The sequence below is a fragment of the Mycteria americana genome, chromosome 4 (genome assembly GCF_035582795.1).
Source record: "Mycteria americana isolate JAX WOST 10 ecotype Jacksonville Zoo and Gardens chromosome 4, USCA_MyAme_1.0, whole genome shotgun sequence".
Taxonomy (NCBI): Eukaryota; Metazoa; Chordata; class Aves; order Ciconiiformes; family Ciconiidae; genus Mycteria; species Mycteria americana.
In genome coordinates, this window is record NC_134368.1 from 46086888 (window position 1) to 46109562 (window position 22675).

At 37.4% G+C, this 22675-nt stretch overlaps 1 protein-coding gene and 1 long non-coding RNA gene across 2 annotated transcripts in view; one reads left to right on the forward strand and one right to left on the reverse strand.

The window, feature by feature from the left end:
- TMA16 (translation machinery associated 16 homolog) lies at positions 1-20666 on the reverse strand. The gene is given in 8 exon segments (XM_075500358.1): positions 1-221; positions 223-354; positions 2002-2044; positions 9141-9289; positions 10392-10476; positions 11282-11319; positions 19271-19383; positions 20440-20666. Coding segments are annotated over 8 exon segments (873 nt in total). The 5' UTR covers positions 20665-20666; the 3' UTR covers positions 1-133.
- Positions 20648-22675, forward strand: part of LOC142409166 (uncharacterized) — a 22147-nt gene continuing 20119 nt past the window's right edge. The window contains exon 1 of the long non-coding RNA XR_012775524.1: positions 20648-21443. This is a non-coding gene — a long non-coding RNA (uncharacterized LOC142409166). The remainder of the gene's footprint in view (positions 21444-22675) is intronic.

A 22675-nucleotide genomic window follows, 5' to 3' on the forward strand; every position in this document is an offset into this window, starting at 1 on the left:
TATTTATATTCAAAATTTTTTATCCAGTAATATACACCTTTACCCAATAATATACTGTTTACTCTTTACCATAGGTACACAGTGAGCTCATAAAAAATGCAACTAGCAAAGCCTTTGCAAATATAGTTAGAATTTATTCTTGTTTCCAGTGATAATTAAAATAGTTTCCTACAATTCCCTTCAGCTGTTTCAGCTCTTGAATCAGTTGGTGCTCATTAGGCCACCTCTTCTGCTTTATTCAATTCTTCTTTAGCTTCCACATCTGCCACCTCAGGGTGACTGCAAGCTGCATCCCTAGCTGAGAGCTTTTTCATTTTGATGTTTGGCAGTTTCCTCAGATCACCATCCCATTCTCTTAAAGACAAAAAAAAGTAATGAAAAGCAATTACCAATAGAAATAGCAAGAAGAAATGGCAGAGTTAATTCACCGTTCCTCAGAAGATGCTAACGCAAGCGAGGCTGCTTTTCTAAATTATACTATCTGCAGTATGAATAAGCACCAACATTTTCACCTGATCTTGTACACTACAGCAGCTATCATTTCTCCGTGAAGAATGAAGTACTTTCAGATTTGACATTCTGAGCAAAAAATATATGATTCACTTTATTCCCACAGACTATTTGTATCCTCAGTTACTGAGGCCACTTGCTTTTAGGTTTGACACACTAAACTCCCAGTCTTGTAAGCAATGGAAAAGCAGTCTGGAAGAGTTTCTTCATCTGGATGCTTAACTTGCAGAGCTAATGTACATGTACATAAAGTCCTTCATTATGATTTATGGTAACTGTTAACATCTTGTATGACTGACTTCAAGGGAACACAAAATGTTAGTACACATTAATTCACATAAGTATATTATATCAAAAGGGTCCATGAAGGAGGAAGGATTCATTTAAATATCACAAGTCAAATTCAGTAGCCAATTAATAGAATGCTTGCTTGATTATAGTAAGCGCACTTCATAGATAATTTTTCTCAAGGGCAAAGACAGTATTTGCCAATTATAAGACAGACGTGTTTTTGCTCTACTAAAGTAATAAAACAACACTTCCATCAGATGTCCCAGTACAAGAAGTCAACTGTGTATTTATAAACACAGCAGCCAGAGGCCTGTCTCTTCTTTGAGATGTCTGGCTTTATTCCAACATCCTATAAGTACGACTTCTGGCTACACACCACCCCTAGGAGTTAGTGGTGTATCATTCCTGGCAACTTAAGCATTCATAAGTCTTTTTTTTCCTTTAAAGTATCTCATTTGATAGAGCTGTCAGCAAGAGCATTCATTCAATCCATTACCAAGGCATATTGGCTTGCTGCCCAGATGACCTAGCAGCAAGTTTCACAGCTCCCAGACCTTCTACCTGGATGCAAGTCATCAATTCGCTTAAGATTTTCAACTAGTATTACACGCAAACACTGCTGCAGACTGTATTACACCTAGAGTTTGATCTTAGAAAACGTGACTAAAACCAGTGCTGTTTTAGTTACTTAATGATAAGTTCTGATTATAAATAACTTAGTTCACTATGTATATGACTACAATTACCATCTGAAATCTCATTTCAGGTAAGAAAACTGTAATTCCATTTATCAATAAATCTATGTCTTGATCCTTAAACACTAACAGTAAATGCTAATCCTTTTTGTGTAAATCAGTGAACAGCTGACGTGAGAATTTTAGGTAAAGGGAAAATATTCCCTAAGAATATAAAAGAAAAGATACTTAAGTTACAGAAATGGAATTCTAGCTGCTGAAGCTTTCTAACCCTTCCAATGTTTTAATGATTAACTGTCACCTGTGTTAGCTTGTAACAGCTAAGAAATGCCAAAATAGCAACACCATACCTACTCTGCTTTTTCAAATGACAAATTCTTTGACAGTTTTGCACAAATTCTTATGCAAAGAAAGAAATTCTTAAGAAAAAAAGACATACAACACGTCAAATTCAGAAACACTGTTTTGCATAAACAGATTAGTAGTGGTAATAAAAAGAACTTACCTGAAAAATTTAAGATGCTTTCTGTTCATAATGTCTGGGATTTCTAATTGGAATGAAATTAAATTCTATTAGATGCGTTACATTATTCAAGTGAGTCTCATTTCAAAGAAAGAAATGTGAGCTAAAGGGCTGAACATATTATTTCAGAGATTAAAAGATCAAGAAAATGAGAGTGAAGATTCATATTAGAAAGTTTCTAGAGCAATATATAAACAGGAAGACCTCTCACTGCTAAAGAAAAGGAAGTGAACTTATACCTATGAACTGTTCCAGAATTCAAATGTACCGGTTACTGAAAATCCAATCCTGACAAATAATAAAAAGAGGGTGCTTCATTTTCTCTAAACTGAAACATCCAAGAAGTAGCAAAATTTTAAGCACTTACAAGTTTCCCTTTAAAAAAAGTCCAGTGAAGAAACTAGGAAAATAATGAATTAATTATTTGTTTTAAAAGTATAACTAACATCCTCAACCAAGATCAAGGTCCAGTTAAGCTAGTTTTTAACAGACATTCACTCACCCACGTATTAAAAAGACAATTCTGCTCTGCAGAACTTACTGTAAATATGCACAACAGAGAAAAGGTAAAATAAGAAAAGCTTAGTTTCAAAGCTGACCTAAATACACAAGCCTCACTCTAAATTAATGAGTACTAAGTGGTCCATACGCATTTTTAAATGGTTTTGGAAAAAAATATCAAAGCACTTAAGTCACCACTGCAAGCAAGACAGATCAGCAGTAGAGTTAGGAAAGTAACTCTGATAATTCAAGTAAGAAAATGTAACAAACAGTTAAATACACTTCATAAAATTTATCATGCAGTACAAGAGAGTGAGTGAGTGAGAGTGTGTGTGTGTGTGTTTTTAAAATATACACACCGGGAAGAATACACTAAGATGTCAAGTGTTTAAATAAAACACATTCCTGGATTTTGGAATATACTACTACTACCTTCCACCAGCAATGAGACAGCCTGAGACCAAAGAATGGCTATTTGATAACAACTAGTCTCACTCCAATGCAATTATAGTTTCCATTGTTAAATACCTGTTCTATAAACCACTCCATACTGGGAAACTAGCATTCCGTAGTTGCTGAAATGCCTGTTAAATACTGCAGTAAATGCAACATAGTATTTATATAGACTCTTGGCACCTGTCTCTTCTCATGAGCTAATGTTCCTCTCACTTGAACAGAATTAAACATCAATAGTTTTAATGACAAAGTTTTCAGTCTTCCCCACTAACAGAAATAAGTGACATATACTCACTACAAATCTTTATTACCTGTGGTAGTAAAAAGGAAGGCAAACATCTTGTACAGAGACTTATGGGACAGACTTTTTTTTTTTTTCTCCTGGAGTAGCCTAAACATTCCTACTAGATGTGTAGTTTATAAACTCATGCAGAATTCTACCTAGGATGCCTAAGCTGCTTTGCCTTGATTCAGTGTTATTCTTTTCTTGGTCAGTCCTGAAGTATTGCAAGTGACCTGCGTTTAACATCTTCACTAATTTGTAGAGATTTATGCCTTAGGAGCCTTGAAATTTTTGCACAGTATACAATACTTTATTGCTGTCTATGAAGCGTACAGATTTCACGGCAACAGGTCACTCAACAAAGACGACTGCTTGCTACCTCTGTAATGCTAAATTCACTTCACTATTTTAGCTCTCAAAAACATGACATTTCAGGAACTTATACTGTTCTTGAGCAAACCCTGAAAATACAGTTCTGCCTTTGTTCATCTATCAATCAGTTTTCCCAAGTCTTACAGTAATAAATCAGATGATGCTATCAATGCAGGATTATAGATCATTTTGCTACTACAGAACATAGGATAATGGTACCTGTCACTATATTTGTGGTTAGGTAGTCTTTATTAGTCAGAAACTATTTCTTCACTTCACATTGGGTTACAAAGTTAGCAACTGAAGAACAATAATATACGCAAGAATTTTTGATACCAATTACATTGATTTCTGCAGCCTGCTTCTTGGTAAATAGATACAGTGATACTGCTCACAGCTGATCAAGGCAAGGCAAAGAAACATATACCCAGTCCTTTTTTTGTCTGCTGATTCCTGGGTTCTGATAAAAAACACCAATGCCACATTAGGTCCATCCTTCCCACCTAAGCATTGAAAGAAAGCCAGGGTCACTCTTGCTTTCTTTGTAATCGCTTGAATTACACTCTCGGCAGCACAGTGCCAAATACTGAAATGTCCTAGCCTCCACATGAAAGAAAGAAGTTCTTCCCTTCTCTCAGATATTGTACAAGGAGCAATGCCTACTCAGTTTTCTCCTAAGACACACCTTAGTGATGTAAACAGCGAGTATGGCAGAAGTGGCACTATGCTAATTTGGGACAACTGCCCCAGAAACGTGCTGAGATTTCTATTTGTTCCTTCTATCAAAGCACTGACCCAACATACGGTTCAGTGTTATCCTCAGACAAACCAGGATTAACGACAAGACTTTCAAATGAAGCCCTTTCAATTGCTTTGTTTGGGCTGAAAAAAACACCGTGGAAAGCATTTAGTGGCTTTTATTAACTTACACAGGATGTTCTCCAAACAGAATATTCTGATAGTTTTATCTAGCCTGTCATCCAGGGCTCTCCCTAGCGTCACAAGAAAGCAGGCATTCTGAAGCGGGGAGATTCTGTGACAAACCAAGATTTGGAACTGAACTGAAGTGCTTTGGCAGTGGCAAAATTTTTAAGTTCCGCTTACATGTGTGTTTGCAATATGTTACACAGTACAAACCCCAGTGGTGCCAGATTAGGAACAGAACTAGAAACTCTAGTCCCATTCTGTTTTCTGTGTAGAAATAAAGTTATTATATACTGCACAGTAACTGATTTTTTAAATTATGGTGGAAAGCTGCAGTAGCACTGTATTTTCAGATTAATAACACTTGTCTTACTCAGAAGATTGCCTTAGCATGCACCAGTGTCATGTTTTTTGCTGCTACTTGTGAACTTCTGAGTTTGCTTTAAAAATGTTAAGTTACAGGAGAGTGTCTTCTGAACTAAAGATGGAAAAAATGGAAGATAGAGAAATATGACACAGGGGTTAGTGGAAAAGAAACGAAGACAGTATTTTGGGGAGCAGATACTGTGTGACATTTCTAAGATGAAGTAGTCAGTAACCTATGTGTTATAATAAAACAGCAGTGAAAAATTTAAGTAAGCATTTTTTTCATGTTTCTGACCCTTTCGGATAATGTTTTATTTTCCTATCTTTCTTCTGAGGAAGAACAAACAGCATGTTAGCTCTCAAACTTTGTCAGAAAGATGCTTAACACCATTTCATGACAAGGAAAAAGACAAAGTGACTGAGCTTAATTTGTAACACAGAACTTGTGTAAAATACTGTAAAGTCAGCATCTTTCCAACTGTTTGGATGGAGAAGCACTGGACCAGATTAATTCAAAATTCTGATGTGCATCAGAAGTAAAAAGCTTCTGTCAGCTAACCGATCCTGCCTCTGTGCGCAGGCTTGGACTGGAGGGCTTCTAAAGCATAACTAGAGAAAAAGGGGATAGAGGAGCCAATCCCGGTGTCGGAGCACCCTTCTAGAGCTGTGTCCCACACCACTACTTTTTAACCAAGTGCTCTGTGACAGTCTGCTGAGACATTTTATTTCCTTCCAGAAGCATGCTGTTAATAAAAACATCATCATTCTTCATAGCAGTAACCACTTCTCTCTCTCAAAGCAAAGATCTGCAGAAGAGATCTACCTAAATCTCACAAGGACTGAAATGTCACTGCTCTGACAGTGCTCTGCACAGAATATAGGCTGCATATGTATCACATCCATTAGAACTGTCATACAGAGTCAAAGGATGATATTGCAGCCTGAAGCTGAAAAAAGAAAAGGATGTTAGAAACTCTAGATGCTCTTTAGATAAAGAACGATTCAGTTACACAATCATGATTGTGTGTCTATCAGCAGCTAACGGAAATCAGCAGCAATCAGCAGCTTTACAGAAAACAGCAGCTAACAAACAGTACAGTAGTTACACTAGCAGATACATATAAATGATACAACTTTCACCCGACTTAAATCAATTTCCTTATATCCTGAAGTTTCAAGAATTAACTAATAAAACTGGTGCTTTTAGCCTTAAAGTCCGTTTTTCCCCAAGGTTAACATTATGCTTCCGAGAGAACATGCAAGGTAATTGGAAGCAAATTAGCAAAAATGTATGATGTTCAGATGAAGTAATTATGGTGCTTTTCAACTGAAAGCATGCTAACTCTGAGTTCCAAGGTCATATCCTGTAAATAGCTACGATTCCCTTTCAATGGCTTTGCTATAAACATGTAAGACAAGATTAAAAAAAATCACACAAAAATGACCGCATCAGGAAGAAAACTGCAGTAAAATGAACATAGATATATTTAAGGAGTAAGGAAGTGACAAGTAGCTGCTATGAAAACTCAACAACCTCACAGATAGACTGAATGTTCCCTGTATAGGTACTACTTTTTAAAAAAAGACTAATATTTACTATGCTTTTGGATATCTACCACTTTTGTAAACAGCCAGTAAAGAAGAATTAATTTTTCATTTACATATATCTGATATATACACACACACGGCATCAAATTTTAAGAGTCTTTCCTAAATGTAAACAATTCATATCATGTAGTCTCTTCATAGCAAATGCACATGCATGCAAGAAATAACTAAGTTCAAGAATAGGGGGAAAAAAAACAACAAATACTAAGTCAGTTATAAAAGCTCCCTTCATTACAGCTTCCAGGGATAATAATGAGCTAGAGCATAAAAGCACAGTTTCCAGCTGATTTCCATTTATCCCCAATCTCTAATTACAGTATTTAGCAGCAACTATTTTCACTGAATGAATACTGTCCTAGACAGAGAGCAAAACCTGCAGCAGCTGTGAAAACAAATAATGAATGATTTGAGAGTGTATTTAATATGTGAAGTTGCACCATGCTCTCTGAATGCTTTACTTACTAATACTATAATAACCTCAAATTTTGCTTACAATATTTCTGGATTCTTCTTTATTTTTATGTTGTGCTTGTGCATTTGACATCTTTATATCTAGTCCTATTGCTTTTTTCTGTCAGCTTTCCACAAAGCAGCAAGGAAAAAAAGGAAGAACTAAAATTTAAAAGCAAAACCAAAAAGGAGATTTTCTACAACTGAGCTATTTGATGACATTCATAGTATCTATCTTCCCATGACATTTTCATTTTCCCCCCCTTTTAAGAAATCAAAGATTACACATGAAGTCACACAGCTATTCCTGAATTGCCCTGCCATTGCAGGATGTGAAAGTACCAAGTAACACTGGCAAAATTTTTAGAGCCATTCATTTTATTTATTGGTAAAATATAAATTGGGGGAAAAGGGAATATCACACACAACCCAAACTTTGCTGTGCTTTGTATCCTACTGAATAATGTAGATTTTTCATGTCTTCCGTGACATACTTTCACCGTTAGAAGGACTGACTGCCTTTGTATAATACTTCAGCATTAAAGCCAAGTTCATCACTCAACTCCAATGTGCTTATTTAAGAAAAATACATAAATTTCACTACTGTTTTGTACTTGGCTCTCTTCAAAACAACTCTTCGCTTTTTGCACTTTCATTATCCCTTTGTCCTTCTCCCTTATTTCACCCTTCAGCCTAGTTCCAGCTATCAAATTTTCAGTCTTTTATTTCTCACATGTAGCTTGCATCTGTGTGCTACCTCCAAAAGCAAAAAATACTTTCAAAAAGAGTTTAAGTGTTTCTTCTTAAAGAAGACTATGCACCTTAAGAGGAAATTTTCAGCTCTAATGCTTATGCTGTGGTTTTCACACATGATGGTCCTCAGAAGATTTCATTAGATAATCTGCTGGCATAGATGGCTACCCCAAAGGAAGATAAATGGTAATTAAGAAGTCAACAAGAATACGTAGCATTATGATTTTATTCAAACCTGTGATAATGGCCAAGGTAAATGTTTAAAAACTCAAAGTGCTTTCAACTAGGCTCTTATCTACAAGATTTTTAGTTTTAAATCTTTGGAGTTTTTATGGGGTTTTGATTATTAAGAGATTAAGTGGCCTTCACACACACAGAGCACTTTCACTCCTTCCACCACCATCTCCAGTAAGTCAAAGAGAAGAACATAACTCTTCTGCCTGAGAAGAACAAGAGGAAAAATGTGTTTTTCTACTTGTGGTTTATCATTTGAGTCTGTAGAATAGAGCCTGTAGAGTAGAAGTGTCACAACAGCCCAAGATTTCTTCCTGGATTACCTAAATTTTAACAGGAAAACTCCTGTTATTTTGGAAATATATCTGTACTACAATTTCTGCTGCAATCATTCTCCCACATGAAACACATCTCAACCTTAGTGGAATGAAGAATGTCTTTCTGAAGATGTTTTAGGCCCATGAGTTCAGAGGCTTTGGTTCTTTTCAAGTTCATGAAACCTAAAGCCCACTTTTACATAACACGAAACTTGAAGTTCCTCATGCCACTGGTCCACCTCAGAGGAAAGGGGAAAGTCAGGCTACAGGTTTATCTCTAGCAGTAAGTTTACATATTATCAAAAGAATGTTAGAGGAAGCTGTGTACAAAGGCTTCATTGGCATAAGTTCAGATAATGAAGCCCACCTAAAAAAAGTAATTAATTTGTAGAGAAAGTGATGTTGGTTATTCCCCACATGAGCAAATAAAGTCTTCATGCTAATGCATATTAAAACATGCACATCCTCTGAAGTGCATTTTTAAGATAAAAAATACTTTGTATATAATGAAGGCCCAAGCAAGCTGCTGAACAGAATTTTTATTTGAGACAAGTGCATTAAATCTCACTTTAGTTTCAAAAATATGTTATATATGCCTGCACTAAAGAGGCAGTATTAGCAAAGAAGCACAAAGGCAAAATAGTAAAGCAGAAATATGTGAGCGAGATCTCCACCATCCTTTTTTCCTTTTCTTCACCCTGCCCTCCTCCCAAACTCTTCTGCAAGGCATAAATACCTAGCAGTTAGTTAATTCCTTTAAAGAGAAAATAAAGATAATGGCCTAGAAATTTCACTTAGATTCTAGCCTTGTGAGCAGGCGATGTGACCACAGGATTATTTCTAGTGTTTTTACATACCTATTCCATAGCCTTCATAGAGTTGTCTTTCACGTTCTATGGTCTGCTTGATGACAGTTTCCCGTGAACCATGCTGTCTTCCTTGTCTACCTTTAATACTGTTTTGTAATTCAATCTGCTCCAATTCAGCATTAAATCGACACATATAACTGAAAGAATTAAAATGCATTTATGCTAGATGCAATCAAGCAAAACTTTTGCAAAACAGAATTACTTTGATAATCTACGAAGTTATTTTACTAATTGTATTTATTTTCTAAATTAGTCAGAGATGTTTTTTAGATTTGAACTATTACTTTAATCTTCAAAGGGAAGCTCCATTTAGAACTTCATTTGAATCATCTGCGGCTTACAGAAGGACTGGTTTTTTATTTGCCTTTTTTTAAACTATGTTTGCATAAAACAAACAAACAAAACAAAAAACCCAAACACTTATTATAATTCACCTGCTTTGGAAGACCAGTGTTAAATCTAAGTATTCCTAACTTAATTGCTGTATTTCACCACTTCAATAATAATTTTTAAAGTAAAGTTCTTCTTTGGCATGTGTTCTACATAATCTTGCAAGATCATGTAACTCAAATCCAAAAAGTAAGCTTTTATTGCCTTTGCAGTATCACTAGCATTGCTTAGCAGTTTACAGGTTTCATGAAGAGTGTAGGAAATATGTCAGAGCTTCTGAAAGGAAACTGATATAGTACACCTACGTAAGAACACATATATATTATGTTATTTACCTAGCAGGTGAAAAATGGTGACAAGCTACAGGTACATACATCCATCAGCACAGAAATAACTGAGTTTCTTAGCTGATTCAATTTTGTATTTCCTGCCCTAAAAATTGACCCACCTGAGTACTGTTTAATCTCAGCAAAGAAAATTAAAGAATAAAGAAGTAGAATGAAATCTGTGCATTTAAGTGTCACTGAATAACCTGACTAGCAAATTCATGCAATTACTACTTTCCAAATCATTTAGAGTCCTCCACACACTACAAAAGCAGAGATATACGTACATAATAAAAAACCAACAACACATTACTTACTTCAGTAATTCTAGTGTGAACATATACATCTTCCAATACATCTTCAATATATAATTACCCTCAGCTGCAACAAAATCAACTATTTGATACTATTAATATATTAAAAGTCCTTCTCTAAGTCATCATCACTTTACAGATCTTATTTAAGAACATTATTTTAAAAGACAAATCAAGTTTTTTAATCCTGTTTTTAACACCAGTCTTACTTTTCAATTAGTTCGCCAGCTTCCTTCTTTGTGTACTCAATTTTATTGGGGTCAAGGTGACTTTGAAACCATTGCAATTTTTCCCCTACAAGAATAAATTTAACATTAATGATTACATCATCACTGTAGCATCAATACAGATCAAAGTTCTTCAAAGTGTTTGAAATAACCCCCCATTTTTCAAGATTTTGAATTGCATCATAGACTCACTGATATTGTGTGTACCACGTACGAAGGTAGCTGTAATAGAAACATTCTCACATCATTTCAGATGTATTTTATATCTTCCTTATGAAAAAAGATGCTACGCTTTGCTTTACAGGAAATTAGTGTCTAAAATACCACTAGATCAATTGCTTAAGATGGAAACATAGGAAGGTCCAAAAGGGAAAAAAACCCCAACACAATGTCTGAGCAAGAGTTCTGATCATCACAATTTTTAAACAGATTAAATTGAAAAGGTGCAGTGTCAATCATATGAAAGAGAAAAATAGTCCAGGTTGTGTCTCAAAGTTTTGAATTTACTTGCTAGCACAATGTGTCTGTTGAGCTACATATATCATCCTCTTTTACAAGAAATTGAAAAAAGCATGGAGACAAGTACAATAAATACATGTACACATGTACAAAACAGACATTTGGTCCATATTGCCCTGTTGTCAGTACACTGACTAAAGATTAGGCTATATTTAGCCCCAAGTTCAACCCTGTATATACTACTTGAGTGAACACGTCACATATTTTAGCATTTTAACAAAGTCTTATTTTAAGATTACAGAGTCAGATTATAGAGAAAGAAACTCTAATTGGAGTATCTACAAAATTGGTAAAACTTAAAATCTATGCTAAAAAGCTGAGTACTGTATTCAGTAAGAGAAGTTTCTGCTCACCAATGATACTCAAACGTAAAGCTTTGTCAGTCTTCAACCTAGCAGAATAAAAACAGGTATGTTAGCCAGGAATGAGTACCATACAAATAATTATCTTCATTTTCTTTCTCAAAAAAACCTTTTTTTTGGAGTTACAATGAAAGTCAAGGTAAAATTTCAAATAGAAATATTTGCCAAATTCAGAGCAATGTAAAACTTATTGTGCTTCATCTAAAAATTCTACTTTTCAGTAAAAATGCTATCTGAAATTTGTTCAGTTTACCTATTAAGTTAAACAGTTTCTTGGAAGAAATTAAATGGAAAAACCAGGATGAAAATAGGATGCAACACTTTTCTTAGAGCCCAGCAAAAGGAATGTCATGAAAGACCTGCATTCTAATAACTTCATTAAGTATTTCTATACTCTGCTGGTACGTTTAATAAGTCTGCAGATCAAGAACTACTTTCCGGAGACAAACATACTTATGTCACTTTGCCACAAACCTACATTATTAAAATAAAGATTAGCTTCTTCAAGAAGTATTTCCTCCTCTGAAGATCATCTAAAAGCCATATAAAAGCAAATGCACAGCATGTGTGAGCTGCTAAGAATTCCACTAACACATTCCAGAAACGTCTTTTTACTTCTATAGATATCCCAGCATCTGGCATAAGCATTTTTAATGTAAAACTCTACAAAGATCAAGCACAGGGTTTGAGGTTTATCATACCTGCCAAAAAAACCCTCAAGCTGGTTGATTAATTAAAAGATTTTAGTGTTTAAACAAAAATGACTCTCGTTCCTGTGGGTTAAAGGACAGGCCTGGATCAGAGTATGTAAAATAGAAAGGAAAAATTAGATTAGAAGTCAGCTTTAAAACTTGGCTGTAGACATCTTCAATAAAAATTGTGGTAGGTAGCCTACAGAGGGCTTACAGCAGGGAGTTTTGAACAGTAATAGCAACCAAGCAAAGGACATCTATTCCACACAGTGGAACTCCACACCAGCAGTCCCTGCTGTGAACCTTGCTTGGCAACAAAGCCAGCCAAGCACATCTGCAAAGCGTTGCCATGGAGAAAACTACGATGCCATCTAGAAAAGCTGCCTGATTAGAATCATAAATTATGTCACATATCTCTGCTTTAAAACACTACAAACTACCATTTGCAACGGCAAAGGGTCGCTGGATCATTTATTTACCTAGGTAATGAAGTATATAACCAGGATTTTCTTCTGGAAGAAAAACCTTCAGTCTCTAGGTGTACATAACTTGTTTCAGTATGAGAAATAGTGAACGATAGGATCAGGTGTTGCCTTATTGTAGTTTTCCTAAAAACCTCATCTTGATGACTGCTAGAAGACAAGAGTATTAGCAGGGAGGCTAATCAAATAAGGTCAGTCAAAGAAAGTTCCTCTCATCTCCTTCCACACAATGAGTAACATCTTTTGCTCAACGGAAAGAGAGGATGAGGACAGGGATACAATCTTGTGGCAGGCTGTTGCTTCTTAATGATTTTGTCCTCCACCTGCCTCCCAAAAATCATCATCTTAGGCACCGATTTTTGCTAAGGATGATTAGTGGTTTTCTTGATGTTTTCTAGGTACTTAAAACGTTAAAGCCTTCATGCTCCATCAGCACCTTTTTCTCTCAGACATTGTCTTCAACTGTTCTACTCTAAATACTAACAATGAATAAATATTTGCCAAATCAGTTTACCAATGCAGTATTTTTCGCTATAATATCCACACATACAAATGCCATCTATGGCTCTGAGAACTAAGATAGGCTCTTTCATTAAGAAAAAAAAAAAAATCATGGTTGACAGGACGTATCTCCTTGTTTCAGGTTGCTAAATACCTTCCATATTTCTCCCTATACATGTCCGTTTTTGTTAGCTTATGCACAATTAGTGGCTTGGTTAAGCATTTTAGGATACTTCCATATGAAAATATCTCTATAAGAATTAAAAATTCTGGGGTTTTTTAATTTCTTTTTTTTATTTCTGTAAGCAAAATGAATAATTTTAAGAGCTAACATTTTTTCAGTTTCACAAAAAGAATCTGCGAGAGTACATCTCAAAGCATCACTGCTGCAAACAGCACAACTAGAAGCACAGTGGCTCAAGGGAGATTAAGAGGTTAGACAACAGAAAAGCTAAGCAGAAACAAAGAGCTCCACAAGGAGATATTTTAAGGCTACTGCTTACTCCTAAGGGGTCGCTTCATGCCAGATCAAGAAATATTGTAAAAACTCCTTAGCTCTCATATCTCAGAGCGTGACAGTAGTATATTTGTAATGAAAATGCACAGACTCCTTAAAAATTTGCAATATATATACAATAGAAAGGGTATATTTTGACTCAGGAGAGAAAAAGAAAAAAAAATCCAGTGCTAGATCAGCTTTAGCTACCAAAACCAGAGAGAGATTTCAGCAGTTGTAAACAAAACACGGTTGGTGTTGGTACATCACTACTAAGAGAAGTTCCAGGAATATCCCATTATGGTCTGGTTTCCTAAAGTGTAGAAAAAGCAGTGTTCTGCTGGCGCCAGTGAACCAGCTATTGCTGTCTCCTAAAAACATCTTTGTAATTATTTAACAGAGCAAACAAGTTGCCTATAGGAATAAGGATTCACATGTAGATTAAGAGAGAATAAGTTGGTAGTAATACACTGGAATTTGTTGCTGCTCATTAGACCTTGAGGAGAACTGAGAAGAGGGATGCAGGCAAGAAAAAGGCACGATTCGAGCGAACAAGATGACTTAAGATTGTAGTCAATTTTCTGAAACCAACTGGTCTGTCTCCTCTTATTATGGTCAAGATTGGTCTTTTGTAGTGCAGCCACAGTTTCTGGACAATAAGCTTATTATTACCGTCATATTTCATTGAGAATGCTTGCATTGAAGAGTACCTGGACAATGGAGGCTGTAAAAGACTTCTGCAACTTAGAGTAGAATTCTCCTTTTTCCCAGTGCCGCATTAAGTATTGAAATTCCTTGTGGGTAATGTCTTCCCTTTTTTATTATCTTGTTTGGGCAAAAGATACTTGAATATGCATCTCATAACTAAATGCAATTTCCTTTCCTGTTTAACAAACAGGAATGTTCACAGTAGTTCTCTTCCTCCAGCATATAGAAACGTTAAAAAGTAAACAGAAGCCTAAACTGTCTCTAGTCCTGAATCCTGTCTCTAGCCAAGTACCAAAGGAAAAAAAAAACCCCCACAAAAAAAAAAAAAAAAAAAAAACGAAACAAACCACACAAAACCAAAGCAAACATTTACTGATACTTCTACAAAAGACACTCTCACCTTCCAGTAGCATGCCATTAAGGGCTTCCGACACCCAAGGTAATACCTTTGTATTGAATAGTAATGAACAGATAAAATGTACGTATGTTCAAAAAGTATTATTGCATAAATTTAGCCAACCACAATTACAGCATCTTCTGGCAAGTAAATCCACAGCTTAATTAAAATAATACAGATGAACTGTATGAACTTCCTAGATTAACTGACTGTCTCTGATCCAGTTTTTCCATGCTGCAGCAGTGCATTAGCCTGTCCAGAGAAATTATCCCCCTTACTCAGGGCTGGTGAGATCACATTAAGGATACTGCCTCCAGTTTTGGGCCCTCCCCTCATTTAAGATGACTTATTTCTATACAATAAGAAGCATGGTCAAAAAAGTATCAGATTTGTAGATGGGATTAAGAAAGAAAATACTATAGAGATTATAAGGCAGCTTCTCCTATTTACCACCAAAAGCCATATTAACCTTCCAACCAGAGAACAGGGTTGTCATTAAATAGAATTAATTTGGAAAATTGTTTCTGCAAATATTTCAACTTCAGTAAGTCATTTTCCAGTGAAAAAGTCTTCAGTAAGCTTACTGTTGCTTCCACAAATTTGGAAGGAACAATGCCAGAGCATTTATTTAGTATTATCAGCTGCCACTAAAGACATTTAATAGACCTGCAAAAGCAATGAGGAAGAACAAAATTGGTGCGGGCTACTTCTTTTTCCTGAGTGTAGGAGTGGAAAGCTTTCCTCTGTCCACAGCATCAGAAATTTATCTTGTCTTTTTCAAAGCTCTGCAAAATGAACCCAAATTCTACCATTATATTAAAGAAACTGAAAGCTAAGTAATTACACAAAAAAGACTGGTTAGTGGCTAAACTGACTGTTTTTAAACACATGCTTAACTCCCAATATTTTAAAAAAAAAAAAAAAAGAGATCTTAAGGTTTAACAAGCTGATCATTAAGATAATAGAGATCCAAAAGAAACTGGAACCCTTAACAAGACTTTTAAAGACACTAGGGAAGAAAAGAAATCAACATTATTCATGTCTTTTGAGTTAAATTGCTCTTCAAGCCAAGCAGTACAGAAAATAGAATATAGACAACTGGAGGATGTTTTTAATGCAAATTACTTTTAGAACACCACAACAACAGAGATCTACAAAGCGCAGATCTGTGAACAATGCTAGTTAATTGTTTAGGAGCCAGAACTGCAAGATGTAGAAATCTTATTTATAGAGAGATCATTTCGCTATTACAATACGCTTTGGATGGTCCAGACTGACACACTACTTTTGGTGGAACAGTTTCCCTATGCAAAATGAAGGGTTACATTTTTTACCACCAGCCTAGAGGCCTCACACTTGAAACAGTAAGGGAGCTTTGGAAAAGAAAAGGCAGAAATCAAGAAACAGAGCCTAAAGAAATGGATAGCAATCTACATCCTCTAATTTTAAACCGTGTTTCTCTCTATGGAGCATCTCTGCTCTGTGAGGCCTGAAAGGATAACTATCAACATCCTAAAGAGAGCCTAAGGGAAAGGATAGCTATCTACATCCTCTAATCTTAAGCCGAGTTTCTCTCTATTAAGCACTTTTGCTCTGTGAAGGCACTAGGCTTCACTGATTTGCACAAGAATTCAGGATAAACCACCTGCTCTTTCATCAGGCTGCTGGAAGCTCACCTTTTATTAGCTTGTTTGGCTGCCAATATTTAATCATTTTTCATAAAATGGCGCTTCTTCCTCAGGTAACCAACACATGACACATACCAAAAGGCGGTCTGCTTGTTTCACTTGGAATGATTATGCTGCCATGACTAGCTCATTTTGCTACATTTCAGAGGAAAGGAACAGGAAGGCTAACCGTACTGCTATAAAGACTACTGTCTCTTAAACAGGTAAAAAACTAATTTATAAATAAGTTTTGTTTCTTTTATGTAAAAGTCTTTTAAAAAGCAAATAACTTTATAAAGAAAGGCTGAAGTAACAGACTTTCATGTGTTACTTCAGTCTAACACATGTGGTAGACTTACATGTGTTAGCAAAAGCATTTGAACTAAACTTAAATCCTCAAAAACAAAGCTTTTATAGAGGATTAACCTGTCATTGTGCACAGGGGAAACTACTGGAGCCCAAATGAAGGGCAAGGAGCATTTAGCTGTCTTTAACAGCCAGTGGCAACAGGTGCTAGGAGACAGAAGGAAGACACTGTAGTAATTGTTCTACATATACTGCTAGTCAAGATAAGGTATTACTTGCAAGGCACAGGAAGTAAACTCCCTGAACATATACCCTCAATTCATCCTTGCGTAACCTGTTTCTCCAGCACTGCGAAGTTAACTGCTGTTCAATCCAGCAAATCCATTTTTTTAGTATTGCAATAATCAATGCAGTTTAAAAAAAAAAAAATTAACATGGTTGTACTGAGAGATGCGTTCCACGATGTATTAACTGGAGCATCTTCTGCAAAACTACAACCATGGGGGCTAGTGCAGATAAAAGACTGGTATTGTCATGTGCTGAGCTACTCCAGCAAGCACAGACAGAAATCTACATAGTAAAGACTAGGCACTAGAATCAACTCTCAGATGAGCAAGTCTTGAAATTAATACATTTGGTGACAACTGCTGAAAGAAAGAAAACTTCCAATAAATTAAAGAATTTAATTTTTTGTCTGTCATTGGGGGACCTTGAACTTTTTTTTTTTTTAACCAAACTTAAAGGTTAAGATCATCTAGATCATCATACGAGAAAGGACAGGCTGTGTTACAATTGCTTACCACAAGTGTATCTGACTAGAAAGTCAGTAATATTTCCAGTTTACTGAACCCTGTGTGCTCAAAACTACTAAGTGGCCTTTGGCTCCTCAAACAATTTTGATTCCATATTTTGCTCTGTAGACTTCACTTGGCAATATTAGCAGTGGACTAAGAGTCCACTGCCGCAAAGGTGGCTCCAGTAGCCCAAGACACGCTGACACTGCTCTGAATATCCTTAAAGCAGTAAACTTTTCAGCTGTTCAGCAGAAAAAGCACCTGTGTTAGAATTAAGCAACGTTACTTACACACTATGACTTGCCAAATCTAGCTGCCCCAGTAACAAAGCCTAGTCAGTGCAAAGCCAGCATCTTTTCATTCCTTTTCATGGAAAGGATGACCTAATTACTGCAATATTAATGCATTAAGCAGAGAAATGAATGATGCATTTGGTACTCTCTTACCTTCAACAAAACAGATTGCCCTGTGCAATCTCTAATATATACCTTAAAACTTTCTCCATGAAGAAAAATAATTAAAGAGCAAGTTAAATGGGAAAATACTATTCCAGTGGGAGTTCTTTGCTTTAACTTCTTGCTGTTGCAAGAGGAACCAAAAGTAGCACTCTAACAAGAAATGTCAGCACAGGTGTCTCTATCAGTATAATTCTACCCAGAGAGACAATCACTAAAAGATTTGATTGAGTGTGCCATGTCATAATGAATAATCAGTACATCACTCCTTCACTCACTAAGTTTTCTTGTGCATGTTTTTCTTTACGGCAAAGTCACAGATATAAGCTCTAAGACTCAAGTATGATTCAGTTATCTTTTGTGATTAAGCACTCCGAGTGGCAGTTATGAGGCAAGATGAGAAAGTTAAGGGACAAAGTAGTCAATTTAGCACTAATAAAATAATCTACAATGAAAACTTACAATCAGTAGTCAGAGAGCACGCACAAAACATGAAGCAGCAGGGAAAACTTCTTTCACATTAGGAAACTGCCTGGTCATCAATACATGCTACTTGTAAATTCTTGCAGCAGCTCTGCTTGAGGCTACATGACACAGCTATGCATGACATAGCTATGCTAGTAAAGGGCCCCTTTCCAGTCAGAGCAAACTTACAACTTTGCTGTGGATAAGGTTGTACATCCATCCCCAACCATAAAATTGCACAGTCTCTGAGGAACATTTCAACTGTACCAGGAGTTCCCAATTTAACACCTTCAGACATATGAATATTTGGGCTCAGCTCACATGGTCCATCCATCTACTAGTACACTTTGACAGAAAATGCTTTAAGTTCGCTTTAGTAACTTTCTAAACAAACAATCATAGCATACCAACTAGCAAGCTGAGACAGAATGGAAACTAAAGGCCAGTCTTCTCCAGCTATCTTTTGGAATATGGATTAGGAAGGAAGGAAGTAAAGAAGGAAGGAAGGAGTAAAACTTAAAAGCAGAAAACCAAACTTGCCATGGAACAGCAGGAAATCATCAAAGAAGAGTTAACTATTCAGTTTTATTCAGAAGTCTCTCTTCTGCAGGAAGGTTTCTGGGTTTTCTTTTCTATGAACTCAGCACAAGAAGCTAGACTCTAAGCAGGATTCTTATTAAATCTTCGAGTAAAGTCAAACTAGGTGACTAGGCTTCGTATGAAATCACCTGCGTCATGCCATTCAGATTATAAAAAGCAAAATGCTGTGATAAGAAACCTAACTTGTAAGGAAAATACCAAAAATCAAGTAGCAGAACTATATACTTTGTATAAGCTGGTTTCATGAATGTCAGTTAACATGGCCCAGCAGTACTAAGTTATACAGGTCTTTCTTTTACCTTAGGGTTACATCACTGTAACGGTCCACTTGCACCACTACCCTCCTCCCCCCAAACAAAAATATCTACTGTGATGCTATCCTTTGGTCCGTACACAAATTTTGCACAGTCAACTTACTTTTCTTTCTTTTCCTGTTTGTGTGCTTCCCTTGCAAGCTGTGCGGCTTTTCTGCTGTAAGGATGGATAACTTTTTTCTCTTGCTTCCCTCCTTGGGTTTTTCGTAACTTTGGCTGAAAAGAAATCAAAGATACTATACACTACTAAAATTAAGTAAAACATTAAAGGGAAGATAGGAGCACACATCATGGTAAAGATTTAAAAGGTCATGCATCAAAATCTCAGAAAGCCCTTAACTTACAGTAGCAACTTATCAGTTCCACCAGTTAGATCTTATCCTCCTCAGTAACAAACAAAATTACTTGAACACGGTACACGCTGTAACAAAACTACCGGAGCACATAAAATACTGTAAGATCTCTTACAGAGTGACTACTCTCAAAATACCTATTTTGTAGAACTCTGCAACTAGGAAACTAAGATTACCTATCTGTACCTTTGCAGTAAATGGCTCCATTCAAGCTTCTATCTGACTGTTGCACCTGGGTTTCTGTATGTAATTTGTAGAACATAACAAAAAGGATTTTTTTGTCCCTCCCCGCAGATCATGAGAATGCCTCACACCAGAGAGCAGCCAGAGGCTTTCCTTGTCTAGCCCTTCATGCAACACAGGGAGAGAATACTACTCACAAATTTAAAAAATACTGTAACACTAGTTTAAGTTATGTTACTTTTTGGTGAAAAGGTGTGTGAACAAAACTGAAGGGCTTTATCAAACAATATGCAACTCAAATTCTTTAAAGTCTTTAACTGTGTAAAAGAAACACCCGAAAGCAAAGAGGCTAAATGCGATGTAGGAAACAGCAATCAATAAACGGAGACTTTAGTACATCACATTATCTACGTTAGCATCGGTGTTTAGGATTGCGAAAAAAAGACAAAGTCAAGATAAATCATTCTGAACACCTAAAGAAATGTTAAGAGGCACCTTGCACTAGTTTCACATGTTAACCCCGCTCCTCACTTCCTCCTCCCGTCAATCCGGAGGTGCTCGCTGGCGGATACCTGCACAGAGCCATCCCGCTGCCCTCGCCCACCGGCTGCCCCGCCGGGAAGGCCTGAAACGCGAGCCTCCCCAGGAGGAAACGCGCCCACGCCACGGGCAGGGTCGCTCGGGGCTCCCCCCTTCCCCCGGGGCCGCCGAGCGGCGGGGAGGGAGCCGCTTTTACATGCAAGGTCGGTTTACCAACGTTAACGGCCCACACGGCCGCCTGCCGCGTTTCAGGGCACCCGCCGCAGACTCCCACGGCCTCTCCAGAAACGCCGGTGGGGCCCCTCCCGGCAGGAAGGAAAGGGCTGGGAGCGCCGCGTGAGGAGCCCGCCGCCGCCCCCAGAAGCAGAGGCAGAGGCTGCAGCATCCGCATCCTCATCCTCATCCTCATCCTCATCCTCATCCTCATCCTCATCCTCGTCCCCGTCCCCGTCCCCGTCCCCGTCCCGCCGCACGCACCATGGCGAGTGACCCTGCTTCCGCCGCCGCGGTGCACCAGCGAAAGGGATCCGGGCGGGCAGCGCGGCGTGCGTTCCGCGGCGGAGCGGTGCAAGTTAGCACCAGCTTCCCTGACTCCAACAGCTTCACTTGTGATGACCGTGGTTTTTTTTTTTTTTTCCCCGAAAACAAACAGAGCAAGAGCACAAAGGTGCGGGTTGGCCCGGGCTGCAGAGCTGCTCCAGTGCCGTCTTAAAGCAGGCTTGTGGTAAGAAGTCACCACCCAGACCGTGGGCCTATGGAAAATCATTTGTGACTGTTAAGCTCCAAGCACCGCAGACTCAAATTGAGACACTATCTTTAGGCCTTATTACATCTTGCTTTTCAGGTGCCGGTAACTTTTTTCTGTCAAGTGTTTTAATTCATTTCTATAATATTAAATGAGAAGCGCTGGAGATCAGTCCTCCTTCGGTTTGGACTGTGTGACTTCTCACCAGGCTTTGTGCCAGGGAGAAAGGACTTTGTGCCCCAAAACTTCCCTCTCCTTGCCAACTTCATTACGTAGGCTGACAGACTTTATCCCTCCCTGTAAATCTTAGCTCTCTGGGATACTGCAGAAGCACAAGATGAAGATTTTACTGAAGGTAGGACTGTGCAGCCAGGGATGGCCGTCCTCCCCAGTCGCCCACGGCAAGGAGGCCCTGACACCCGTCAGCAGGCTGCGTTTGTTCCAGCCCCGCTTCTGTAGGCACCCTCCTCACACCTGCGAAAGGACAATAAAAGTTGTTTATATTAAGGCAGGATGTTTACTGTGCTGACCTACCAAACCTCTACCTATGGTATGAAAGATCTGTTCCTAAATGATAATTAAAAACCCACTGGCACCTGCCTGTGCCATTATTTTTGCATAGTAATGCTTAATACTGAGGTATTAAGTAGTAATTTCATACTACTTCTTTTTTTCACGCTCCCTATGAAGATCTGTGAATGCAGAAGTGCAGAATGAAAGTCCTTTTTACAATATAGTAATGCCTCAAATTATGATATTTCTTACAGAGATACAACTTTCCATACGCATAATTCATAATTTCTCTAACATCTCAGTGGCACTTGTCAAAGACTCTTAGTGGGCTTAGGTCACTGCTATTATGTTAAAACATATTCACTTTTGAATTGATTGGTCAATTGTTTAGCTTAATGATGTTTTCCTTTGATCTCTGATAGTACGACAGGTCAGGGAACATAGTTTACAGCTCTTGAGTATTGCCATTTAAGGTGCCACTGTTGGAGACCTGCTATTCTTCAAGCTACCAGAAGCAGTCAAACATGTTTGTAATACGAAAATGTGTAACAGCTCCAGTATTAGAAACCTAAAAAATCTAAATGGTGAGGTGTCAGCCAAAGCTTTCTTATTACTTATTTGCTTAATTGCTAAAAACTGCAGTCACAGTCTCATAGCATGGCGTCCAACTAATATTGTAAAGCCCGTTCCTGCACCAGAAGTGGTTTTTTTGAATGTCCTTCTCCATAGACCTTTTCCAGGATGTCATTTCTCTTATGCTTCGACACTTTCTAATGTTCATCACAAATGTATCTGTCACCGATTTATGCCCACGTGCGTTGTGCCTTCTTGTGCCAGCATCATCCTTTTAGCTTAAAAGGTAATTCTTTCACTCCTGTCTGTGAAAGAAAGTGGAAAAGACAGTAATTTTCTTTTAAAAACGAAGGCTCCAAGTTCTTCTTCTTAACTGTCTTGGCAGAAAAAATAGTGGAATAGTAACTCACTGATGGAGAAAGTGTCTCACAGGAGCAGACATGCTTTTTAGTGGAATATGTTCTGCTTTCAGGAGACAGGGTCCCATACAGACGTGGCTCCTACTAACATTTTCCTGCTAGTAGTTCTTCTTACTATATATGATCAGTTCTCTTTCACTTGTCTAAAATTGGGAAGGCAGTACTTTGCTATCTTTTACTAA